At 45.8% G+C, this 27870-nt stretch overlaps 1 protein-coding gene across 2 annotated transcripts; it reads left to right on the forward strand.

Moving 5' to 3' along the window:
- Positions 1 to 1178: 1178 nt before the first annotated feature.
- Positions 1179 to 26670, forward strand: LOC139266826 (uncharacterized). Of its 2 annotated transcripts, XM_070884433.1 has the most exons (4): positions 1179 to 1299; positions 14509 to 14601; positions 15235 to 15391; positions 26019 to 26670. In XM_070884433.1, exons 2-4 carry the CDS (start codon positions 14509 to 14511, stop codon positions 26495 to 26497), a joined length of 729 nt encoding a protein of 242 aa, XP_070740534.1. In that variant the 5' UTR covers positions 1179 to 1299; the 3' UTR covers positions 26498 to 26670. The 2 variants fall into 2 exon arrangements, 1 of the variants encoding a protein (XP_070740534.1); XR_011593783.1 differs by lacking the exon at positions 26019 to 26670 and having other exon boundaries at positions 14509 to 14611; positions 15235 to 15266.
- Positions 26671 to 27870: the final 1200 nt, after the last annotated feature.

The raw sequence follows: 27870 nt of genomic DNA on the forward strand, positions 1-27870 counted from the left end.
CCCCCCCGCGGGAAGAACGGGCGCCTCCTCCCACCCCGCGGGAAGAACGGGCGCCTCCTACCCCGCCGCGGGAAGAACGGGCGCCTCCTCCCCCCCCGCAGGAAGAACGGGCGCCTCCTCCCCCCCCGCGGGAAGAACGGGCGCCTCCTCCCCCCTCCCCCCGCGGGAAAGAACGGGCGCCTCCTCCCCCCCTCCGTGGGAAAGAACGGGCACCTCCTCCCCCCCCCCCGCGGGAAGAACGGGCGCCTCCTCCCCCCCCCGCGGGAAAGAACGGGCGCCTCCTCCCCCCTCCGCGGGAAAGAACGGACGCCTCCTCCCCCACCACCCCGTGGGAAGAACAGGCGCCTCAGGCTGACTGCAGCATTCTCCCTGCCTGAAGCACTTTCACACAGGTAGGATGATGGTTTATTTAATCTTTTCTTTGCTTATAAATGTTTATTCAAGTTGGATTTATTAGTATAATATTTGTAGAAGTATAAATAAGGATTTATTGTAGAATGTAATGAGTTCCCTTTCCCCCCCCTCCCCCCCCACTCGTTCTGGACACCTAATTTGTAACCTGCGCCTGATTTTTTAATGTATAGAACAGGTTTTTTCAGTTCTACAAAAATCTTCACTTGCTCCATTCTAAGTTAGTTTGGAGTACGTTTTCACTGTGGAAACTTTGAAATCAGGCGTCAGTGGCCGGACACGCCCCCTTTTGAAGAAAAAATTCTGTTCCAAAGCAGAACTGTTCTACCTGACTAGAACTGCAGAAAAAAAAATGTGGAGAATTGCAATTTCTAAGATAGTCCGTTCTCCACCAGTTGCTCCTAAAAATCAGGCGCAAATCATATGGAAACTTGGGCCCATTATGTCGATTTTTCCTCTCCTTCCAGAAAAAATCAGCAAACAGCAGAAGGCACTAAGAACAGAAAGTGAGAGACCAAAGAGATCACTTTACAATTTTTGCATGGCTCCATGCTATTACTGGGGCCTTACACAGAGCCAGTGCATATCTTTACCCCTTGGGATATTTCCTTATGTTAAAGGTGTTACATACATGCAATGTTGTTTGGATAGTACACCAAGTCGGTGATATGCAAGTTTGAAAGTGTAGTATCTCTCTGGTTTATAAAATTTAATTTTGATACCCTACCTGTGCAATTGTGTTTTCGCAGGTATGAAGCAATTAATGTTTTGGGTTGGAGATTTGGAATCTCCTTGCATTGAACGGTTAGCGATGTCTGGACCTCTGCACATCCATTCCACCATTACGCGACTGAACTTTCCTCCCAGGTTCCTGATTATCAATGCAGAGTAGGTTAAGAGTATTAAAACCGCTCCTGATTAGGTTGTCAATTGCTGAAACGGATGGACATTGAATGATGTTGCTAGTTAACATAAGAACATAAGAAATAGGAGCAGGAGGAGGCCATATGACCCCATGAGCCTGCTCCACCATTTAATACGATCATGGCTGATCCGATCATGGACTCAGGTCCACTTCCCTGCCCGCTCCCTATAACCCCTTGTCCCCTTATCGTTTAAAGAACTGTCTATTTCTGTCTTAAATTTATTCAATGTCCCAGCTTCCACAGCTCTTTGAGGCAGCGAATTCCACAAATTTACAACCCTCTGAGAGAAGAAATTTCTCCTCATCTCAGTTTTAAATGGGCAGCCCCTAATTCTAAGATCATGGGCAGTTAATGGGAGGGAGAGAGAAAATAGAGAATTATAGACCGGTCAGCTTGACATTGGTGGTGGGGAAAATGTTGGAATCAATTATTAAGGATGTAATAGCAGCGCATTTGGAAAGCAGTGACAGGATCGGTCCAAGTCAATATGGATTTATGAAAGGGAAATCATGCTTAACAAATCTTCTAGAATTTTTTGAGGATGTAACTAGTAGAGTGGACAAGAGGGAGCCAGTGGATGTGGTGTATTTAGATTTTCAAAAGGCTTTTGACAAGGTCCCACACAAGAGATTGGTGTGCAAAATTAAAGCACATGGTATTGGGGGTAATGTATCGACATGGATAGCGAACTGGTTGGCAGACAGGAAGCAAAGAGTAGGAATAAACAGGTCTTTTTCAGAATGGCAGGCAGTGACTAGTGGGGTACTGCAAGATTCAGTGCTGGGACCCCAGCTATTTACAATATCCATTAATGATTTAGATGAAGGAATTGAATGTAATATCAGAAAGTTTGCAGATGACACGAAGCTGGGTGGCGGTGTGAGCTGTGAGGAGAATGCTAAGAGGCTGCAGGCTGACTTGGCCAGGTTAGGTGCGTGGGCAAATGCATGGCCGATGCAGTATAATGTAGATAAATGTGAGGTTATCTACTTTGGTGGTAAGAACAGGAAGGCAGATTATTATCTGAATGGTGACAGATTAGTAAAAAGGGAGGTGCAATGAGACCTGGGTGTCATGGTACATCAGTCATTGAAAGTTGGCATACAGGTACAGCAGGCGGGGAAGAAGGAAAATGGCATGTTGGCCTTCATAACGAGAGGATTTGAGTATAGGAGCAGGGAGGTCTTACTGCAGTTGTACAGGGCCTTGGTGAGGCCACACCTTGAATATTGTGTACAGTTTTGATCTCCTAAGGGAGTGCAGCGAAGGTTCACCAGACTGATGCCCGGATGACAGGACTGACATATGAAGAATGACTGGATCGACTGGGCCTGTATTCACTGGAATTTAGAAGACTCATAGAAAAATAAAATTCTGACGGGATTGGACAGGTTAGATGCAGGAAGAATGTTCCTGATGTTGGGGAAGTCCAGAACCAGGGGTCACAGTCTAAGGATAAGGGGTAAGCCATTTAGGACCGAGATGAGGAGAAACTTCTTCACTCAGAGAATTGTGAACCTGTGGAATTCTCTACCACAGAAAGTTGTTCAGGCCAGTTTGTTAGATATATTCAAAATGGAGTTAGATGTAGCCCTTACGGCTAAAGGGATCAAGGGGTATGGAGAGAAAGCAGGAATGGGGTACTGAAGTGCATGATCAGCTATGATCATATTGAATGGTGGTGCAGGCTCGAAGGGCCGAATGGCCTACTCCTGCACCTATTTTCTATGTTTCTATGTTTCTATGCCCTCTAGTTCTAGTCTCCCCTATCAGTGGAAACATGCTCTATGCATTCACCTTGTCAAGCCCCCTCATAATGCAGAAATCAAGTGCAGACGGCGGAAAGAGCGTGCAGCAAACCAGCCCTACCCACCCCTTCCCTCAATGACTATCTTTCCCATCTGTGACAGAGTCTGTGGCTCTTGTATTGGATTGTTCAGCCACCAAAGAACTCACTTCGGGAGTGGAAGCAAGTCCTCCTCGATTCCGAGTGACTGCCTATGATGATGATGAATCTTATATGTTTCAATAAAATCACCTCTCATACTTCTGAATTCCAATGAGTAGAGACCTAACCTACTCAACCTTTCCTCATAAGTCAACCCCCTCATCTCCGGAATCAACCTAGTGGACCTTCTCTGAACTGCCTCCAAAGCAAGTATATCCTTTTATAAATATGGAAACAAAAACTGCATGCAGTATTCCAGGTGTGGCCTCACCAATACCCTGTTTTTATACTCCATCTCCTTTGCAATAAAGGCCAAGATTCCATTGACCTTCCTGATCGCTTGCTGTACCTGCATATTATCTTTTTGTGTTTCTTGCACAAGTACCCCCATGTCCTGCTGTACTGCAGCACTTTGCAATCTTTCTCCATTTAAATAATAACTTGTTCTTTGATTTTTCTGCCAAAGTGCATGACCTCACACTTTCCAACATTATACTCCATCTGCCAAATTTTTGCCCACTCACTTAGCCTGTCTATGTCCTTTTGCAGATTTGTTGTGTCCTCCTCACACATTGCTTTTCCTCCCATCTTTGTATCATCAGCAAACTTGGCAACGTTACACTCGGTCCCTTCTTCGAAGTCGTTAATATAGATTGTAAATAGTTTGGGTCCCAGCACTGATCCCTGTGGCACCCCACTAGTTACTGATTGCCAACCAGAGAATGAACCATTTATCCCGACTCTCTGTTTTCAGTTCGTTAGCCAATCCTCTATCCATGCTAATATATTACCCCAACCCTGTGAACTTTTATCTTGTGCAGTAAACTTTTATGTGGCACCTTGTCAAGTGCCTTCTGGAAGTCCAAATACACCACATCCACTGGTTCCCCTTTATCCACCCTGTTCATTTCATCCTCAAAGAATTCCAGCAAATTTGTCAAACATGACTTCCCCTTCATAAATCCATGCTGACTCTGCCTGATCGAATTTTGCTTTCCCAAATGTCCTGCTACTGCTTCTTTAATAATGGACTCCAACATTTTCCCAACCGCAGATGTTAGGCTTACTGGCCTATAGTTTCCTGCTTTTTGTCTGCCACCTTTTTTAAATAGGGACGTTACATTTTCAGTTTTTCAATCTGCTGGGACCTCCCCAGAATCCAGGGAATTTTGGTAAATTACAACCAATGCATCCACAATCCCTGCCACTACTTATTTTAAGACCCTAGGATGCAAGCCTTCAGTTAAAGGGGAACGTCACTTTTTCAATAGTGGGAAGGACAAGTGCAAAATGTTTGAAGATTCAGTTGCAGGAAGGGTTCCCAGTTTATTTGATGCATCTTTGGAGGTATTGCTGGCTGAAGTAAAAGCTAAGAGATATCTATTGATGGCCACTGAAGGCAGGAAACCCCATAAAAGGGTAGTTCAAGTTGTTTGGATGGAAGTTGCACTCAGGGAAATCTCAGTCAGGAAATGGTGGTGGGCCTTGTCATTGAACTGCTTCAACGACAATGTTGCTTCCGTGATGCTGTTAGCTGAGAAATTCCAGGATTTTGACCCAGCGGCAATGAAATATTTATTATATATGTTCAAGTCAGGATGGTCAGGCGTGTGACTTGGAGGGAAACTTGAAGGTGACGATATTGGTACTGTTGTTCATCTCAGTGGTAAAAGTTACTGAGCTGGGAGTTCGTGTCAAAGTAACCTTGGTAGGTTGTTACCTCATGTCCTGTAATTTGTAACAATTGCAGCAATGCAACAATCAGCATGGCGGCCCCGACCTGCGCGAGAACACCAGCAGCAGGTCGGGGCCATAGAAGGCGAGCGGCCTACTATCAGCAAGGACAGACATCGATGCCGAGATCCAACACCGCCTTCAGTGTGCCAGCGCAGCCTTTGGCCACCTGAAGAAAAGAGTGTTCGAAGACCAGGATCTCAAACCCGGTACCAAGCTCATGGTCTACAGAGCAGTAATGATACCTGCCCTCCTATATGCTTCATGGACTATGTACAGTAGGCACCTCAAAGCACTGGAGAAGTACCACCAAGGCTACCTCTGCAAATTCATTGGCAAGATAGGCGCACCAACATCAGCGTTCTCTCTCAGGCCAACATCCCCAGTATCGAGGCATTGACCACATTCGATCAGCTCCGTGGCCGTGCCACATTGTTCGCATGCTAGACTCCCGAAAGAAGAACACTACTCCGAGCTACATCACGACAGGCAAGTTCCAGGATGGCAGAGAAAATGCTTCAAGAACACCCACAAAGCCTCCTTGAAAAAATGTAACATCGCCACCGACTCTTGAGAATCCCTGGCCCAGGACTGCTCAAAGTGGAGTAGCAGCATCCGAGAAGGCACTGAACACTTCGAATTTCTTTGCCGTGAACACGTGGAAGCCAAGTATAAACATTGGAAGGAGCGTATGACAAATCAAGCACCCTACCCACCCATCCCTCCAACCAGCATCTGCCTCACCTGCGACAGAGACTGTAGATCCCGCATTGGTCTCATCAGTCACCTTAGAATTCATTTTAGTGTGGAAACAAGTCATCCTCGACTCCGGGGGACTGCCTAAGAAGAAGAAGAATGGACAGCTTGTTGACGTCACAGCAGCTCGCGTTAGGGATTCCCTATTATCAAACACTGATTTCAGTTGAACATCAGAAAAGCTGAACCTCTCGCCACAGAGATCACAAGATCTTTGTGGGAAGCTTACTTCGGGGCCAATGGCAAACCATTACTTCGCTGCTGACAGCAAATTATGGACCGTCATGTTCAATCTCCTTACAAAAGGAGGCTAGGGAGGGATTTAAAAATTATTTCTGAGTGTTAAATGGCAGAGCCCCTCCCCAGACTTGCCACTAAATCCCCATATTTGTAGTCGCCAGGGATTAATGGATGCCTGAGATTTACTCTAACAGGGAAGTCAATTTGGTGACCTCCTCATCACCCTAAATACTTTGCCGGGGTCAGTGGCAGAGGTCATTGGTGGGCGTGATACTGGTGTAACTGCCGTAATCAATGGTCCACAGATTTTCGGGCCCATTGTTTGTGCATGCTAAAGGTCTAGGTGAGATCCCCTTGTAGTTTTGAAGGGTACAGGAGTTGCTTAGCATTATAATGAGCTGACTTCTCTAAGAAGCCAACTGTTCAATCTGTAGTTATACTCAAACAAGTGAGGGACCCATGATTCTGTTAAGATGAGCAGAGCATTCCCTGATATTGTATACTAAAACTTTTGGGGGCATCCGAAACGGAGGAGGACGCTCCATAGACCCTCGCGATTGACAGTATCAAAGACCTTTGTAAGGTCGAAGAAGGCTTTGTATAAGGGCTGGCGCTGTTCCCTGCATTTGTCCTGTAGCTGTTGTGCTGCAAAAATCATGTTTGATGTGTCCCGTAGGGGACAAAACCCGCACTGTGACTTCGGGAGGACCTCCTCGGCCACAGGAAAAAGACGGTTAAGGAGGACTCTAGCGACGACTTTCCCAGTGGCTGATAGCAGGGAGATTCCTCTGCAGTTGCCGCAATCAGACTTGTCCCCTTTTTTAAAGATGGTCACGATTACTGCATCTCTGAGATCTCCCGGTATGCTCTCCTCCCTCCAGATGAGAGAGATGAGGTCGGGTATTCATGCTAGCAGTGCCTCTCCACCATACTTCAGTGCCTCAGCAAGAGTTCCATCTGCACCCATAGCCTTGTTGTTTTTAAGCTGTCTTATGGCTTGTTCTACCTCATGCAGTGTTGGAGTCTCATGTGAACCACTTCCCATATCTCGGAGCCTCCTATCAACAAGAGCAGGCATCGACGACGAGATCCAACACTGCCTCAGTGCGCCAGTGCAGCCTTCGGCCACCTGAGGAAAAGAGTGTTTGAAGAGTGCCCTCAAAACTGCCACCAAGCTCATGGTTTACAGGGCTGTAGTAATACCTGCCTTTCTGTATGGCTCAGAGACATGGACCATGTACAATAGATACCTCAAGTTGCTGAAGAAATATCACCAACGATGTCTCCGCAAGATTCTAAAAATCCCCTGGGAGGACAGGCGCACCAACATCAGCGTCCTCATTCAGGCTGACATCCCCAGCATTGAAGCACTGACCACACTCGATCAGCTCCGCTGGGCAGACCACATAGTCCGTATGCCAGACACAAGTTTCCCAAAGCAAGTGCTCTACTCGGAGCTCCCTCACGGCAAACGAGCCAAAGGTGGGCAGCAGAAACGCTACAAGGACACCCTCAAAGCCTCCCTGATAAAGTGCGACATCCCCACTGACACCTGGGAGTCCCTGGCTCCAAGACCGCCCTAAATGGAGAAAGTGCATCCGAGAGTGTGCTGAGCACTTTGAGTCTCAACGCCGAGAGCATGCAGAATTCAAGTGCAGACAGCGGAAAGAGCATGTGGCAAGCCAGTCCCACCCACCCATTCCCTCAACGACTATCTGTCCCACCTGTGACAGAGTCTGTGGCTCTCATATCAGACGGTTCAGCCACCAAAGAACTCACTTTCGGAGTGGAAGCAAGTTTTCCTCGATTCCGAGGGACTGCCTATGATGATGATACTAAAACACAGAATTCTTGCCAGTGATCATTTGAACTTACACAAAATGATATCCTTTTTTGTTGGTGAATGCTGTGGGATGTTACACAAGTTCTTGAATGGTCCAATGGGTGCTGGTTCTACTTCTGCAATACCACGAGATTTGATTTCCTCTCTAGTTCTGCCAGTAACCAGCATAATTTGTGTGGAATGGGATAGGAAAATCAGGTGGAAAACAATTGATCGTGATGTTAGGGATCCACCCAAATATGCATCCCTAACATTACTTGCTCAATTATTCCCCGCCTGATTTTGCAATTAGACACAAATGAGGGGAATTCATCATACTATATATTTACCATAATTTGCACTTTAGTATTGGTGGGTGCTAGGAATGCTGTGCCATCCTGATACACAGCATTGCTATGGTGCAAAAGGTGTGATATTAGTTTTACAGTCTCCAAGGGACTGTAATTGATTATGGGTGAATGGGATACAATCCTCCACCTCACAATTCTTTAATTTGTAGAACAAAAATGAGGGGCTCCTCCTCAGGTGCCCTGGAAACAGCCACTCTTGTAATGTTCAGCCCTCCCCCTGTCCCCAACTGCCCAAGGTGTTAGCTATTGGGATGGGTGGAAGTCCTGTTAAGGCAAACTTACATAAGAACATACAAACATAAGAAACAGGAGCAGGAGTAGGCCATGCGGCCCCTCGAGCCTGCTCCGCCATTCAATAAGAGCATGGCTGGTCTTCACTCTCAACGCCACTTTTCCGCCCGATCTCCATATCCCTTGATTCCCCTATATTCCAAAAATCTTTCTCTCTCAGCCTTGAATATATTCAGACACTCAGCATCCACTGCCCTCTGGGCAGAGAATTCCAAAGATTCTCAAGCCTCTGAGTGAAGAAATTCCTCCTTGTTTCAGTCTTAATTTGAGACTGTGCCCCCTAGTTCTAGACACTCCAGCCAGGGGAAACAACCTCTCAGCATCTACCCTTCAGAATCTTTTATGTTTCAATGAGATCACCTCTCATTCTTCTAAACTCCAGAGAGTATAGGTTCATTCTACACAATCTCTCATCATAGGAAAGCCCTCTCATCCCAGGAATCAATCTAGTGAACCTCTGTTGTACCATCTCCAAGGCAAGCATATCCTTCCTTAGATAAGGAGACCAAAACTGTGCACAGTACTCCAGGTGTGGTCTCACCAAGGCCCTATACAATTGTAGCAAGACTTCCTTACTCTTATACTCCAATCCCATTGCAATAAAGGACAACATGCCATTTGCCTTCCTTATTGCTTGTTGTACCTGCATACTAGTTTTCTGTGTTTCTTGCACAAGGACACTCAAATCTCTCATAACATCAACATTTAAAAGTTTCTCACCATTTAAAAAAAATCTTGTTTTCCTATTCTTCCAATCAAAATGAATAACCTCACATTTCCCTACATTATAGTCCATCTGCCACCTTACTGCCCACTCACTTAGTCTATCAATATCCCTTTGCAGATGCTTTGTGTCTCCTCACAGCTTACTGTCCCACCTAGCTTTGTATTGTCAGCAAGCTTGGATACATTACACTCGGTTCCTTCATCAAGGTCATTAATACAGATTGTGAATAGCTGAGGTTTCAGCACTGATCCTTGCGGCACCCCACTAGTTACAGCCTGCCAACCTGAAAAATCCCGCTTATCCATATTCTCTGTTTTCTGTCCGTTAACCAATCCTCTAACCATGCTAATACATTACCTCCAATCCCATGAGTCCTTATCTTGTGTAATAATCTTTTATGTGGCACCTTATCGAATGTATTCTGGAAATCCAAATATACTACATCAGCTGGTTCCCCTTTATCTACTCTGCTAGTTACATCCACAAAAAACTCTAATAAATTTGTCAAACACAATTTCCCTTTCATAAAGCCATGTTGACTCTGCCTAATCATGTTATGATTTTCTAAGTGCCCTGATACCACTTCATTAATAATGGATTCCACCATTTTCCCAATGACCCATAACTGGCCTATAGTTTCCCTGTTTTCTCTCTCCCTCTGTGCTTGAATAGCGATGTTACATTTGCTACCTTCCAATCTGCTGGGACCATTCTAGAATTTTGAAAGATCAAAACCAATGCATCCACTATCTCTGTAGCCATCTCTTTTAGAATCCTAGGATGTCGGCCATCAGGTCCAGGGGATTTGACGGCTTTTAGTCCCATTAGTTTCTCTAGTACTTTTTCTCCACTTATATGATTGACATTGAGTTTCCTCACCCTCATTGGACCCTTGGTTGCGCACTATTTTAGGTATAGTTTTTGCATGTTCTATTGTGCAGATAGATACAAAATATTTGTTTAATGTTTCTACCATTTCCTTATTCCCCATAATAATTTTTACTGTCTCAGCCTCTAAGGAACCAATGTTTACTTTTGCTGCTCTATTCCTTTTTACATACTTGTTGAAGCTCTTACAATCTATTCTTGCTAGTTTTCTCTCATAGTCTATTTTTTTCCCTTTTATCATTTTTTGGTCATCCTTTGCTAGTTTCTGAAACTCTCCCAATCCTCAGGCTTACTACAATTCCTCACAACATTATAAGCTTCTTCTTTCAATCCAGTGATATCCTTAACTTCTTTAGTTACCCACGGATGGATCACTTTTCCTGTGTAGTTTATGTTGGGAATTATGAAATATTTCTTTAAATGCTAGCCACTGCTTATCTACTGCCATACTTTTTAATCTATTTTTCCAATCCACCTTAGCCAACTCACCCTTCATACCTATGTAATTTACTTTCTTTAAATTTTAAGACTCTAGTTTCAGACTTAGGCAAATCACTCTCAAACATACTATGAAATTCTATCGTATTATGATCACACTGCCCCAGAGGATCCTTTACTATGAGAGTGCTAACTAACCCTGTCTCATTACACAATACAAGATCGAAAATAGCCTGTTCCCTGGTTGTGTAATGACAAAACTGTCCCGAATGCAATCCATGAACTCGTCCTCCAGATTACTTTTGGCAATTTGATTTGTCCAGTCTATATGAAAATTAAAGTCCTCCACACTTATTGCAATACCTTTGTTACAGGTTCGTACTATTTCTTGATTAATATTCAGTACAATGGTATAGCTACTGTTAGGAGGTCTATGTACTACTCTGCCTGTCGTTCAAAAAAGTGCAGTACGGGCAGGAGGGCTGGGGGTGTGGGCGGGGGGGGGGGGAGCTGCTGAACAGACACCTGTCTGTCAAAGAAAAGTGCAGGACAAATAGTTTGAATATTTATCCCTCAATCAACATAACATAAAAACAGATTATCTGGTCATTATCACATTGTTGTTTGTGGGAGCTTGCTGTGTGCAAATTGGCTGCCACGTTTCCCACATTATAACAGTGACTACACTTTTAAAAAGTATTTCATTGGCTGTAAAGTGCTTTGGGACGTCCAGTGGTCGTGAAAGGTATTATATAAAAGCAATTGTTTTCTGGAGTGTTTCTGAATCCTTGTTGTGGATGGGTTGGGAGAGGGAGGTTTGTTCGTGTGACTTATGAAGGCTACATGAGGCTTTGTTCCTAACCAACAAAGGTCTGCTCAGAGGATTGGTCATCATACAGTGGAAGCATATAATAGGAGCCTCGCCGCCCCTGCTGTATCTGCTCATGCTCCAATCACTGACCTGGACCTTGATGACGTCCCTCTTCGCTGCCGTCACCCTCCTACACCAGCGCGCACTGTACCTTGCAGTGGTATGCCGCCACGCTGCCCATGGCCACCACTGGCCACTCCTTTTATGGCGAGGTCGGGGCGAAGGAGCGGCGAGAGATTGTAGAGAGACGTGATCGGGGCCCAGGAGAGGCACGAGTTCGAGGGCAGAAGAGGCGTGGGCCCAGGGCAGCACGGGTCAGCCCACACTGCGATATGTGTGCATACTCCACGAGTGCAGCAGAGCTGGTCTCCAGTCGTCTTGGTTAATCCTTGCCACTGGACCAAGACCTAGCTCTGTCAAGCCCATGTGGTGGCTGGTGTGCAACGGTCGCCACATGTTAAAAAAATCCATGCACAGGCATCTTCCACCTTACACTATCTAGTTCAGGACCTGGAATATTAGGTCCTTCATTGAAATACCTGTGAACTCATCCCTTTTTGGCATGGAAGCAAGTCATCCTCGTTTCGAGGAACTGCCTATAATACTGCTCCCATCGGTGTTTTCTGCCCCTTGTTTTCCTTATCTCCATCCATACTGATTCTACTTCCTGATCTTCTGAGCCAAGATCCTTTCTCTCTACTATCTTTATGTCATCATTTATTATTAAGGGCCCCCCCCCTTTATTATTTTGCCCACCTTTTCAAAACGTCAAGTACCCTGGAATATTTTGTTCTCAACATTGGTCACGTTGCAACCACGTCTCTGTAATGACTATAAGATCAAACTCATTTATCTCTATTTGTGCCACAATTTCTCTACCTTGTAACGGAAGCTCTGTACATTCAGATAAAGAGCTTTTAATTTAAATTGTTTTACCATTGTTCCCTGCTTTGACCTTATTCTCTGCTACACTGCTATCATTATACTCTCTGTCCTTTCCTGTCACACTTAACACCTTACACTTAACCTTCCAACGAGGAGGAAAGTCTGATCACAGCTTTCAGAAAATTCTGTGTGCCTCTCCTACATCTTGTTGGCAAAATTTAGCATAGTCAGCAGCAAATCAAAACAGGATACTTGTGACCTTGGTTATGCAGCAGTGAATTGCCAACAGGCTGAACCTTGCAAGTCTTCTGCTGTTGCCTGGAAATCTGCTGTTCCCTCTCACCTCTCTCTCCCCCTCCGCAACTCCATCCCTCCCCCTCCACCCCTCCCCCCCTCCCCCCACCCCTTTCCTCCCCGCAGCCAAGTAATCTTCTAGGAGAGGCAAAATCTTTTTTTTTAAACAGTACCAATAACTGAAAGAATACTCTGGAAAATTACTCTCCAACCCACCCAGATGATCAAAAGCTGTCCAGGAAATCACATACTTATCACGTCCTAGTGTTGGATGATCATTCACATAGGTATACTTAAGCGTTTATGTTCTGCATATCAGAACATCAGGAAATGATATGCAGAATGTCCTTGCCTGTAGATTAATGTTTAACTGAAGCTTGTGCCTGTTTTAGGTGGATGCTTGCTGCCCATGTTTTCCACATCCTCAAAAATATGTGCACTGCACAAAGTGAGCACAAGTCTGGCATAATAGATCTCCACTCACTTTTCCATTTAACATCCAATTTACAGACATAAATCAGAAAGATCCGATTTCAAGAATCTGGTCTATTGTCTTGAGCAGAGATGAGTCCTGGTAGTCCTCCTCCTATAGCCTTAAACTTCCCTAGTCCTCCTTTCCTGTTGCTCCTCTTTGGCCTTGTCCAATTTGTTCAGTGTAGAGAGATCTGCTGATGCATCCATGCCATTGTATAGACTGAAAGAGCTGAGTTGGTCTTCTGTTCCACTCCATGCTGAAACTAGTTACTCTGCCTGCCACCTTAACAACATATTTATAGCATGCAACGTTGGTGCAATGCTGGCTGGAAGGCTAACAAGAGCAATGTTATTGCTTCACCTTGAATTGATGCTTAGCAAACCCTATCAACCTTAACAAGTGTAAAAATACTAAGACAAGATCTATGAGGTAATTTTTCTTGTTTGCTAAGAACACATATTGCAAATTTTGGCATATGCTGCATGTAATTTTCCAAACTTTAATTAAATGACTGCAAAATCATAGGCAGCATACTCCAGAATGCCCAATATACACTTTCAACAGGCATGGTTCTCCAGTGGGTGCTCAAAGTCAGAAAATGAACTTTTATGTATGAAAACTAGGGGTTATAAATATAAGATAGTCACTAATAAATCCAATAAAAAATTCAGGAGAATTCAGCAAGATTACCCAGAGAGTGGTGAGAATGTGGAACTTGCTTCCACATGGGAGTAATTGAAGCGAATAGATGCATTTAAGGGGAAGCTGGATGGAGGGAGAAAGGAACAGAAGGTTATGCTGATAGGATGAGATAACGTAAGGTGGGAGGATGCTCGTGTGGAGCATAAACACCGGCATAGATCAGTTGGGCCAAATGGCCTGTTTCTGTGCTGTACTTTCTATGTAATTCTGTGCAATACTATGTAGTACTATATATATTGAACACCATTACTCCCTGCAGGAATTTTAGAAGCATGGACAAAAATGTGATAATGCTAAGCCACCAAATTACAACATGTGAGCACACACTTTGTGAGTGCATTCACTCTAGCGTGAAGAACTCCATTACCAAAGTCTGCTCTCCAATAGAGGGGGGGAGGGGTGGGGTGGGGGTGGGTGTTGCAGAGAGCATGGATGCTATTAATAGCATACATGATAACACAAGGGGTCCGAAATTCATCAGGACGTAAGGTCCAACCATTTCTTGGTGGTATTCCGGCAGTGCATCGTTTAAAACCGCCGAAATACTGCCGAGACCGAAGAACGCTAGTTTGGTGGAATTAATTTTGGTGGTATGCGAGCGGTATGCGAGTGGTGTGCAGCTGGCAGTTTGCAGTATTATAATTGATCAAGGTCGACTTTCTTGTCGATGGATAATGTGGCACTGCACTGGACCTGCGCAAATTTTTTTTCTTTGCTTTTTTTTCACAGATGCTTTTTCCCCGCGATTTCAAGGGTCAGGGGTCACCTGCGCATGCGCAGAGAGTTGAAGTCGAGGGAGAGAGAGTGAAAAGGAGCAGCAAGGTATTCGAGGGTCAGTTGGATTAATCAGAGATTCCAGAGTCAAAAAATATTAATAATACATAATAATTATACAATATCAACAATAATAATTATAAATCAAAAATCATATAATAAATAAAATAAATAAAAATATAATGGAAATGCTGAAAAAGAAGTTGAAGTGCAGGAATATTGAGAAGGATGGGAGGTTCAGGGCGTCCACGTCTACCTGCCCTTCTGGAGAATATTACGAAGTGTTACTCTGACTTAACGAAGGGTGGTCATGGAAAGCCCCCCCCCACCCCCCAAAGGAGTACAACAGAATATGGGACGAGATCGGGGAGGCTGTCTCCTCTACAAGTATCATGGTATGCACTGGGGAAAGGTGCTGTAAGAGGTGGAACGACCTGGTGAGGGTAACAAGAGTAAGTAATGATTTTATTTATGCACCCCTCCATGTGCCATGTAAATGTAGGTTCAGTGTCACACGGATGATGTTATTTATCCCAAAGTTATGGCGATTAATTTGTGCTTTCAGGCAATGACAAGAAGAACAACGCAGTGTTTTGATATGTGTGTGTGTGTGTGAATCTGTGTGTCTGCAATGTTAAATGAATTAAAGATTTTTACTTTCATTTACTTCACTTTCTGCAGAAGAAGATATCTGCAATAGCAGCGGATCAGAGGCATACGGGGGCAGGACCCACAACCGAAGAACCATTGACGGAGATAGAGATCCGTGCTCTGTCCCTGGTCAGGGATAGTAACTGTGCCACCACCGGCGTTGGAGCCGACACACCCACACAGGATGGTCAGTTCAATACAATCCCCGGTCTGTGTTGCGGTCCTGTAATGTAAAGTAATGTAATGTAACTGTAACTGTAATCTTGGCTTCATGAAATGTAATGTAAGTTTATTGCACTGTAATGTTGGGCTCATGTGATGTACTGCAATGTTGGGGGCATGCAACACAATGCATATGTATATATGTATTGTCTGTCTGCAATATGTAATGCATTAATGCAGCAGTGGTGGACATTTAAGTGAGACTGTGTTACTTCACTGTACTCATGTGCATCCCTGTCTGGAGTAAAAATAAAATGGGGAAGGTGGCTCAACCGTGGCTAACAACGGAAATTAAGGATAGTGTTAAATCCAAGGAAGAGGCATTTAATTGGCCAGAAAAAGCAGCAAACCTGAGGACTAGGATAAATTTAGAATTCAGCAGAGGAGGACAAAGGGTTTAATTTGTAGGGGGAAATAGAGTATGAGAGTAAGCTTGTCAGGGACATTAAAAATGGACTGCAAAAGCTTCTATAGATATGTGAAGAGAAAAAGATTAGTGAAGACAAACGTAGGTCGCTTGCAGTCAGATTCAGGTGAATTTATAACGGGGAACAAAGAAATGGTAGAACAGTTGAACAAATACTTTGATTCTGTTTTCACGAAGGAAGGCACAAATAACCTTCGGAAATATGAGGGGACCGAGGGTCTAGTGAGAAGGAGGAACTGAAGGAAATCCTTATTGGGCGGGAAATTGTGTTTTAGGGAAATTGATGGGATTGAAGGCCGATAAATCTCCGGGGCCTGATAGTCTGCATCCCAGAGTACTTAAGGAATTGGCCCTAGAAATAGTGGATGCATTGGTGATTATTTTCCAACAGTCTATCGACTCTGGATCAGTTCATATGGACTGGAGGGTAGCTAATGTAACACCACTTTTTAAAAAAGGAGGGAGAAAGACAACGGGTAATTATAGACTGGTTAGCCTGACATCAGCAGTGGGGAAAATGTTGGAATCAATTATCAAAGATGAAATAGCAACGCATTTGGAAAGCAGTGACAGGATCGGTCCAAGTCAGCATGGATTTATGAAAGGGAAATCATGCTTGACAAATCTCCTGGAGTTTTTTGAGGATGTAACTAGTAGAGTGGACAAGGGAGAACCAGTGGATATGGTGTATTTGGACTTTCAAAAGGCTTTTGACAAGGTCCCGCACAAGAGATTGGTGTGCAAAATTAAAGCACATGTTATTGGGGGTAATGTACTGTCGTGGATAGAGAACTGGTTGGTAGATGGAAGCAGAGAGTTGGGATAAATGGGTCCATTTCAGAATGGCAGGCAATGACCAGTGGGGCACCAAAGGGCTCAGTGCTGGGTCCCCAGCTACTTACAATATACATTAATGATTTGGATGAAGGAATTGAGTGTAATATCTCCAAGTTTGCAGATGACACTAAGCTGGGTGGCAATGTGAGCTGTGAGGAGGATGCTAAGAGGCTGCATGGTGACTTGGACAGGATAGGTGAGTGGGCAAATGCATGGCAGATGCAGTATAATGTGGATAAATGTGAGGTTATCCACTTTGATGGCAAAAACACGAAGGCAAATATATTATCTGAATGGCGGCAGATTAAGAAAAGGGGAGGTGCAATGGTACATCAATCATTGAAAGTTGGCATGCAGGTACAGCAGGCGATGAAGAAGGCAAATGGTATGTTGGCCTTCATAGCTAGGGGATTTGAGTATAAGAGCAGGGAGGTCTTACTGCAGTTGTACAGGGCCTGGGTGAGGCCTCACCTGGAACATTATGTTCAATTTTGGTCTCCTAGTCTGAGAAAGAATGTTCTTGCTATTGAGGGAGTGCAGCAAAGGTTTACCAGACTGATTCCAGGGATGGCAGGACTGACATTTGAGGAGAGACTGGATCGACTGGGTCTGTATTCACTGGAGTTTAGTGTTGTGTATGGAGAAAGAGTCAGACTGAACACTGTGAGCTCAAAGTAAAGTCAGACCGTAGTCTTTTATTGCAGGTCTCCAGAGTGCGTCTCCAACCTGTGAAGCCTCCTTAAATACCTGTACTCCCAAGGGATTATGGGATCCCTTGGGAGTCCAGGGGATGAGCCCTCTGGTGGCTGTACAGAGTAAGTACAAGTATACATATATAACAACACTCCCCGCCAAAGTCAATAGTGTAACTATTTACAATGTGAGTCGATCTGGGGCCCTTCTTGCCCTGGTTGATCGTCTCGGTGTGAAAGCTGGTGTTGTTGAATCATTTGTTGGGCCCTCGCAGGGCTGCTGTGCAGCTGGCCTTGCTGGGCTGCCTGGTGTGTTGGGCCCTGCTGGGCTGCTGTGGATGATGGATTCTGCTTCGTGGTCAACCGTGGTGCCAGTTGCCAATGGTGTGCATGTTGGGGGATCATAAAAGGTAGGGTCCAAGGTGGGTTGCTCAGGATAGTCCGTGAATCTAAGTTTGATTTGGTCCAAGTGTTTCTGGTGAATGAGTCCATTTGAAAATTTGACCCAAAACACCCTGCTCCCCTCTTTGGCCACGATAGTGCCGGGAAGCCACTTGGGACCTTGTCCATAATTTAATACAAATACAGGATCATTGATTTCAATCTCGCGTGACATATTTGCGCTATCATGGTATGCACTTTTTTGAAGCCGCATGCTCTTTACCTGTTCATGTAGATCAGGGTGAACTAACGGGAGCCTTGTCTTAAGTGCTCTTTTCATGAGCAGTTCAACAGGTGGGATCCCAGTGAATGAGTCGGGTCTCGTGCAGTAGGTAAGCAAGACTCGGGATAGGCGAGTCTGCAATGAGCCTTCAGTTACCCTCTTCAAGCCTTGCTTGATGGTTTGCTCTCTCTGCCTGACAATTGGACGCTGGTTTAAACGGGGCAGATGTGACATGTTTGATCCCATTACGGGTCATGAATTCTTTGAATTCAGCACTGATAAAATATGGCCTGTTGTCACTCAACAGGAAATCGGGTAGGCCGTGAGTGGCAAACATGGCCCGCAGGCTTTCAGTAGTGGCAGCGGATGTGCTAGCTGACATTATCTCACATTAAATCCACTTGGAGTACCCGTCTACAACCACAAGGAACATTTTACCCAAGAACGGGCCTGCATAGTCGATGTGTACCCTAGACCACGGTTTGGAGGGCCAAGACCATAAACTTAGCGGTGCCTCCCTGGGTACATTGTTTAACTGCGAGCATTTATTACATTTGTGAATGCAGGACTCTAAGCCCGCATCGATACCGGGCCACCACACATGGGATCTGGCTATCGCTTTCATCATTACAATGCCTGGGTGGGTACTGTGGAGGTCATTGATGAAAGTGTCTCTACCCTTCTTGGGGACCACTACTCAACTGCCCCACAGAAGGCAGTCTTCCTGTATAGACATGTCACCTTTGCGTCATTGGAACGGCTTTATTTCTTCCTGAATTTCCACTGGAACACTGGACCAGCTCCCAGGAAGCACACAGCTTTTGACTAGAGATAATAAGGGGTCCTGGCTTGTCCAGATTTAGATCTGCCGGGCAGTGACAGGTGATTGCTCACTCTCAAATGCTTTCATAACCATGGCTAGATCTGTGGGCGACGCCATTTCCACCCCCGTGGTGGGCAATGGTAGCCTACTGAGAGCATCGGCACAGTTTTCTATGCCTGGCCTGTGGCGGATGACGTAGTTGTATGCGGACAACGTGAGCGCCCATCTCTGGATGCGGGCCGATGCGTTGGTATTTATCCCTTTACTCTCGGAGAACAGGGATATAAGTGGCTTATGGTCAGTTTCCAATTTGAATTTTAGCCCAAACAGGTATTGATGCATTTTCTTACCCCATAGACACATGCTAACTCTTCTTTCTCAATCATGCTGTATGCTCTCTCAGCCTTAGACAGACTCCTGGATGCATAAGCAACCGGTTGCAGTTTCCTAACATCATTAGCTTGTTGCAATACACACCCGACGCCATATGACAACGCATCACATGCTGGTACCAAATGCTTACATGGATCATACAACACAAGCAATTTGTTTGAGCATAACAATTTTCTTGCTTTTACAAAGGCATTTTCTTGGCTTTTGCCCCAAACCCATTCATCTCCTTTTCGTAGTAAGACATGCAGTGGTTCTAACAGTGTGCTGAGACCCGGTAAGAAGTTACCAAAGTAGTTCAGGAATCCCAGAAATGACCGCAGCTCCCTCACGTTTTTTGGCCTTGGTGCGTTCTCGATTGTCTCTGTCTTCACGTTGGTGGTCCTGATGCCTTCCGCCACAATCCTCATTCCCAGGAACTCCACTTCAGGTGCCAAGAAAACGCACTTCGAGCGTTTTAACCTGAGCCCCACGTGGTTGAGTCGACTAAGAACCTCCTCCAGGTTCTGCAGGTGCTCGACTATGTTCCGGTCTGTGACCAAGATGTCGTCCTGGAAGACCACGGTGTGCGGGACCGACTTCAGTAAACTTTCCATGTTTCTCTGGAATATAGCCACCGCCGATCAGATTCCAAACGGGCATCTGTTCTAAACAAAAAGACCTTTGTGCGTGTTGATGCAGGTGAGGACCTTCGATGAGTCCTCCAGTTCCTGCGTCATGTAGGCTGAAGTCAGATCCAGCTTCATGAACGTCTTTCCTCCCAGCAGCGTTGCAAAGAGGTCATCGGCCTTTGGTAGTGGGTATTGGTTCTGCAGGGAGAAACGATTGATAGTTACTTTGTAATCGCCACAGATTCTGACGGTGCCGTCTCCCTTGAGGACTGGGATGATAAGACTGGCCCACTCGTTGAACTCGATCGGGGAAATGATGCCCTCTCTTTGCAGCCGGTCTAGCTCGATCTCTACCCTTTCTCTCATCATGTACGGTACTGCTCTCCCCTTGTGATGGATGGGTCGCGCCCCCGGAATTAGGTGGATCTGCACTTTTTCTCCTTGGAATTTCCCGATGCCTGGTTCAAATAGCAAAGGAAATTTGCTTAAGACCTGGGCACATGAAGTGTCGTCAGCGAGCGATAGCGCTCGGACGTCGTCCCAGCTCCACCGTATCTTTCCCAGCCAGCTCCTGCTGAGCAGCATGGGACCATCGCCCGGTACCAACTAGAGTGGTAGCTTGTGCACCGCTCCATTATAGGAGACCTTTAGAGTAGCACTGCCGATTACAGGAATCAGTTCTTTCGTGTAAGTTCTTAGTTTCGTGCGAACTGGAGTTAAGATTGGCTTTGAGGCCTTGTTGCACAACAACCTTTCGAAAGTCTTTTTGCCCATGATAGACTGGCTCGCACCCGTGTCCAGCTCCATTGACAACGGGAATCCATTTAGTTCAACATTCAGCATTATCGGGGGACAATTCGTGATGAATGTGTGCACCCCATGTACCTCTGCCTCCTCGATCTGAGGCTCTGGTTCGTCGTGATCCTCCGTGGATCTGTCCTCCTCTGCAACATGGTGGTTTGCAGGTTTAACAGGCTTTGCAGCTCGCCTGCGCACTCATTGGAGGCGTCCGATTGTTCCACAGCCCTTGCAAACGTGTTCTTTGATTCGACATGAATGGAAACGATGATCACCCCCGCAGCGCCAACAAGATATTAATGGCCTTGCATTCATCACCCTTGATGGTGGACTCTGAGACATCTGCGGACGTGTAGCTGCAGGTATGTGTGACCTGCCCTGTACATTACGATTCGAAAACAAAATCACTTTGTTCACAGTACTTGTAGCAGCACTTGTGTGCTGAGAGATTTGCTTCGTATTGCAGCTGGTGGCAATGAATGACTGGGCTATTGCTATGACCTTACTCAAGTTTGGGGTCTCCACAGTCAAAAGTCTGCTTTGGGTACTGTTGAGGGGGATGACTAATCAGGGGAGGGCAGCAGCAGCCAAGTTCATGACACCGTGGGTGGCTCTGCTGCACAGGTGGGCAGGAAAAAGAGTGGGAGATCTATCGTGATAGGGGATTCGATTGTAAGGGGAATAGATAGGCGTTTCTGCGGCCGCAACCGAGACTCCAGCATGTTATGTTGCCTCCCTGGTGCAAAGGTCAAGGATATCTTGGAGCAGGTGCGGGACATTCTGAAAAGGGAGGGTGAACAGCCAGTTGTCGTGGTGCACATAGGTACCAACGATATAGGTAAAAAATGGGATGAGGTCCTACGAGACGAATTTAGGGAACTAGGAGCTAAATTAAAAAGTAGACCCCAAAAGTAGTAATCTCAGGATTGCTACCAGTGCCACGTGCTAGTCAGAGTAGGAATCGCAGGATAGCTCAGATGAATATGTGGCTTAAGGAGTGGTGCAAAAGGGAGGGCTTCAAATTCCTGGGACATTGGAACCGGTTCTGGGAGAGGTGGGACCAGTACAAACCAGACGGTCTGCCTGGGCTGGACCAGAATCAATATCCGAGGGGGAGTGTTTGCTAGTGCTGTTGGGGAGGAGTTAAACTAACATGGCAGGGTAATGGGAACCTGTGCAGGGAGACAGAGGGAAATAAATTGAAGGCAGAAGATAGAAAGGAGAATAGTAAAAGTGGAGGGCAGAGAAACCCAAGACAAAAAACAAAAAGGGCCACATTACAGCCAAATTCTAAAGGGGCAAAGAGTGTCAAAAAGACAAACCTGAAGGGTCTGTGCCTTAATGCGAGGAGTATTTGGAATAAGGTGAAAGAATTAACTGCGCAGACAGCATTTAACGGATATGATGTAATTGGCATCACGGAGACATGGTTCCAGGGTGACCAAGGCTGGGAACTCAACATCCAGTGGTATTCAACATTTAGGAAGGATATGCAGAGAAGAAAAGGAGGCGGGGTGGCGTTGCTGGTTAAAGAGGAATTTAATGCAATAGTAAGGAGAGACTTTAGCCTGGATGATGTGGGATCGGTATGGATGGAGCTGCGGAATACCAAAGGGCAGAAAATGCTAGTGGAAGTTGTGTACAGACCACCAAACAGAAGTAGTGAGGTTGGGGACAGCATCAAACAAGAAGTAAGGGATGTGTGCAATAAAGGTACAGCAGTTATCATGGGCAACTATAATCTACATATTGATTGGGCTAACCAAACTGGTAGCAATGCGGTGGAGGAGGATTTTCTGGAGAGGATTAGAGATGGTTTTCTCGACCAATATGTCGAGGAACCAACTAGAGAGCTGGCCATCCTAGACTGGGTGATGTGTAATGAGAAGGGACTAATTAGCTATCTTGTTGTTCGAGGCTCCTTGGGGAAGAGTGACCATAATATGGTAGAATTCTTTATTAAGATGGAGAGTGACACAGTTAATTCGGAAACTGGGGTCCTGAACTTAAGGAAAGGTAACTTCGACGGTATGAGGTGTGAATTGGCTAGAATAGACTGGCAAAGGATACTTAAAGGGTTGACAGTAGATAAGCAATGGCAAACATTTAAATATCACATGGATGAACTTCAGCAATTGTACATCCCTGTCTGGAGTAAAAATAAAACGGGAAAGGTGGCTCAACCGTGGCTAACAAGGGAAATTAAGGATAGTGTTAAAACCAAGGAAGAGGCATATAAATTCGTTGGAAAAAGTAACAAACCTGAGGACTGGGAGAAACTTAGAATTCAACAGAGGAGGACTAAGGGTTTAATTAAGAGGGGGAAAATAGAGTATGAGAAGAAGCTTGCCGGGAACATAAAAACTGACTGCAAAAGTTTCTATAAATATGTGAAGAGAAAAAGATTAGTGAAGACAAATGTAGGTCCCTTGCAGTCGAATTCAGGTGAATTTATAATGGGGAACAAAGAAATGGCAGACCAATTGAACAAATACTTTGGTTCTGTCTTCACGAAGGAAGACACAAATAACCTTCCAAATGTACTGGGGGACAGTGGGTATAGTGAGAAGGAGGAACTGAAGGATATCCTTATTAGATGGGAAATTGTGTTAGGGAAATTGATGGGATTGAAGGCTGATAAATACCCGGGGCCTGATAGTCTGCATCCCAGAGTTCTTAAGGAAGTGGCCCGAGAAATAGTGGATGCATTGGTGATCATTTTCCAACAGTCTATCGACTCGGGATCAGTTCCTATGGACTGGAGGGTAGCTAATGCAACACTACTTTTCAAAAAAGGAGGGAGAGAGAAAACGGGTAATTATAGACCGGTTAGCCTGACATTAGTAATGGGGAAAATGTTGGAATCAATCATTAAGGATGAAATAGCAGCGCATTTGGAAAGCAGTGACAGGATCGGTCCAAGTCAGCATGGATTTATGAAAGGGAAATCATGCTTGATGAATCTTCTGGAATTTTTTGAGGATGTAACTAGCAGAGTGGACAAGAGAGAACCAGTGCATGTGGTGTATTTGGACTTTCAAAAGGCCTTTGCCAAGGTCCCGCACAAGAGATTGGTGTGCAAAATCAAAGCGCATGGTATTGGGGGTAATGTACTGACGTGGATAGAGAATTGGTTGGCAGACAGGAAGCAGAGAGTTGGGATAAACGGGTGCTTTACAGAATGGCAGGCAGTGACTAGTGGAGTGCCGCAGGGCTAAGTGCTGGGGCCCCAGCTCTTTACAATATACATTAACGATTTGGATGAAGGAATTGAGTGTAATATCTCCAAGTTTGCACTGGGTGGCGGTGTGAGCTGTGAGGGGGATGCTAAGAGGCTGCAGGGTGAATTGGACAAGTGAGGTGAGTGGGCAAATGCATGGCAGATGCAGTATAATGTGGATAAATGTGAGTTTATCAATTTTGGGGGCAAAAACATGAAGGCAGACTATTATCTGAATGGTGGCAGATTAGGAAAAGGGGAGGTGCAACGAGACCTGGGTGTCATGGTTCATCAGTCATTGAAGGTTGACATGCAGGTATAGCAGGCGGTGAAGAAGGCAAATGGTTTGTTGGCCATCATAGCTTGGGGATTTGAGTATAGGAGCACAGAGGTCTTACTGCAGTTGTACAGGGCCTTGGTGAGGCCTCACCTGGAATATTGTGTTCAGTTTTGGTCTCCTAATCTGAGGAAGGACGTTTTTGCTATTGAGGGAGTGCAGTGAAATTTCACCAGACTAATTCCAGGGATGGCTGGACTGTCATACGAGGAGAGACTGGATCAACTGGGCCTTTATTCACTGGAGTTTAGAAGGATGAGAGGGGATCTCATCGAAACGTATAAGATTCTGACGGGACTGGACAGGTTAGATGCGGGAAGAATGTCCAAAACCAGGAGACATAGTCTTAGGATAAGGGGTAGGCCATTTAGGACTGAGATGAGGAGAAACTTCTTCACTCAGAGAGTTGTTAACCTGTGGAATTCCCTGCCGCAGAGAGTTGTTGATGTCCGTTCATTGGATATATTCAAAAGGGAGTTAGATATGGCCCTTACGGCTAATGGGATCATGGGGTATGGAGAGAAAGCAGGAAATGGGTACTGAGGGAATGATCAGCCATGATCTTATTGAATAGTGGTGTAGGCTCGAAGGGCCAAATGGCCTACTCCTGCACCTATTTTCTATGTTTCTATGTTTCTATGAAGTATGGTTTCGTTACCAATGCCAAGTACAAAAAAATCTCTGAGCATGTGTTCCAAATGTCCTACAAATTTGCAATGTCCTGCAAGGTGTCTTAACTCGGCGACATAACTCACCACTTCCTGGCCTTCAGACCTTTTGTAGATGTAGAACCGGTACCTCGCCATCAGAACGCTTTCTTTCGGGTTCAAATGCTCTCGGACCAGTGTGCACATATCGTCGCATGATTTCTCCGTGGGTTTCGCTGGAGTGAGCATATTCTTAATGAGGCCATACGTTGGTGCCCCACAGACGGTGAGGAGGATCGCCCTTCGTTTGGCAGCGCTCTCTTCCCCATCTAGCTCGGTGGCCATGTAGTATTGGTCGAATCACTCCACAAATGTTTCTCAATCATCTCCCTCCGAGAATTTCTCCAGGATGTCCACTGTTCTTTGCATCTTTGGATTCGCTATCTGTATCTTGTCACCAGTTGTTGTGTATGGAGAAAGAGTCAGACTGAACACTGTGAGCTCAAAGTAAAGTGTGACCTTAGTCTTTTATTGCAGGTCTCCAGAGTGCCTCTCCAACCCGTGAAGCCTCCTTAAATACCTGTACTTCCAAGGAATTATGGGATCCCTTGGGACTCCAGGGGATGACCCCTCTGGTGGCTGTACAGAGTAAGTAGAAGTATACATGTATAACATTTAGAAGGATGAGAGGGGATCTCATTGAAACATATAAAATTCTGCCAGGACTGGACAGATTAGATGCAGGAAGAATGTTCCCGATGTTGGGGAAGTCCAGAACCAGAGGACACAGTCTGAGGATAAGGGGTAAGCCATTTAGGGCTGAGATGAGGAGAAACTTCTTCACTCAGAGAGTTGTTAACCTGTGGAATTCCCCACCGCAAAGAGTTGTTGAAGCCAGTTCATTGGATATAGTCAAGAGGGAGTTAGATATGGCCCTTACTGCTAAAGGGATCAAGGGGTATGGTGAGAAAGCAGGAAAGGGGTACTGAGGTGAATGATCAGCCATGATCTTATTGAATGGTGGTGCAGGCTCTAAGGGCCGAATGGCCTACTCCTTCCTCTTTTTTCAATGTTTCTATGTTTCTATGTACTCATGTAACCCTGACCCATCCCCAAGCATTTTTAAATGTTGTTTTGTACTTCCAGATTCAGAGGATTTCGACCAGACCTCCACAGAGAGACGAGATGACAGACCCACCGCCTCCAGCTTTGACATCATTCTGCCCTCTCCCGATTTCACCACTGCCAGAGATAAGGAAGAGGAAGAGGAAGAGCAGCTGATCCTGGAGCCAGTGGAGGTAGGGGCGGGGGTGGAGACGGAGGAGGATACACCAGTTCCATGTGGGCCAGCTGGAATATCCTCCACCACCGAGTGTATATTCAGGGGATTCCCCCATGCCTCCTCTGATTCTGTGGGACCAAGCGGTGCGCAGCAACGCACCCCCAGCGTTGCAACGCCTTTGCCGCAGCGACAGAGGTTGATGCAGAAAAGGTCGGTTGCTGTAAGACAGATAGGCGTGGACCAGGACATGGTGCGTCTGTCACAGGCCAGCGTCGATATAGGTCGAGAGCTGCTCAAGGCCATGGCTATGATAGCCGGAAACCTCGCAGCGCTATCAGAATGACAATCGAAGGATATGTCACATCTGATTGGCGCGATGGAGTGAACCGCCTACTCCGTCGATACCATGCAGCAATCAACAGGATCAGGATATGGTGCGGAATTCCCCCCTGCCATAGTAGTCGGGTCGACAGCAGCTGAGGGTGGGGAGCAACATCCAGCCCTGAAGCTGTGCCTTCCACATCACGAGCTTCTCCTGAGGCCCCATTCATTGTGCCTGCAATGTCTGACCCCCAACGACAGCAACAGTACTCGGGGTGCAGCGCTGCACGCCGGCTTGGTACCACCACGGGGAGGTTCGGACTCAGGGGCAGTGGGAAAGGGAAGGGCGGGAGTAAGAAAGGCGGGGGGGGGGGTGGTGAGTCCCAAAGGTGGTGGAGCATGCTGTCGAGGTCAAAGTCGAGGGCAGTAAAGGGTGCTTTGTTGTAGTCCATTGTTCATTTAAAATAGTTGAAGTTTGATTTTTTTAAGTTTATTTAAATTGTTAAAGTTGTTAACGTTGTTACAGTGTTCAAAGTTATAGGTATATGTTTACAAAGTTTTACAATTGTTGTATATTTTTCACATTTTTACATAAATGTTTCAATTGAATTGAAGCACTCTTGTACAGTGTTAAACGTTTGGGGTAAAAGCCATCAGGGTCCCAAAACGCAGCTCTCCATATTCAAGCAAAGCGTTCATTTATGAGCTGCTGACGTAACTATTTTGTGGTAGCATACGCTCCATGTGCCCTCCGCTGTGGTGTTGGTGGCGGGGTGGTGGTGCCATGGGGTCATCTGGAAGCTCCTTCTCATCCTCCTCCCCCTCATTTTCCTCTTCTTCCTCCTCCGTCTCCTGTACTCTCTTCTCAGTTGGTCCCGCAGTCCCCTGTGGTAACTCCTGTCGCTGCACAATTGCTAAATTATGCAACGCGCAGCACACCACTGGTGAACTGAACAACCTGCTCAGGGTGGTATTGCAGCCTGCCTCCTGCGTGGTCCAAGCATCGAAAGCGCTGCTTCAGCACTCCAATTATCTTTTCGATAATATTATGTGTTGCTATATGGCTCTTTTTATATAGTTGCTCAGCTTCTGTCTGAGGATTCTGCAGGGGGTATCAAGAGCCAGGTGGCGAGGCTGTACCCTTTGTCCACCAGTATCCAGCATTTACCTCGTGGCTCAGACTTGAACAGGTCAGACACAGTGCTCTCCCGCAAGATGTGCGCATCATGGATGCTTCCTGGAAAGTAGGCATTCACTGCCATTATGCACTGTGTATGGTCGCAGACGAGCTGCACATTGAGGGAGTGGAATCCCTTACGGTTTTGGTACACCTCCACCTCCTGTAATGGTGCTCACAGGGCAACATGGGTACAGTCAACAGCATCCTGCACCTTG

This window comes from Pristiophorus japonicus, chromosome 7 (assembly GCF_044704955.1).
Source record: "Pristiophorus japonicus isolate sPriJap1 chromosome 7, sPriJap1.hap1, whole genome shotgun sequence".
Lineage (NCBI taxonomy): Eukaryota > Metazoa > Chordata > Chondrichthyes > Pristiophoridae > Pristiophorus > Pristiophorus japonicus.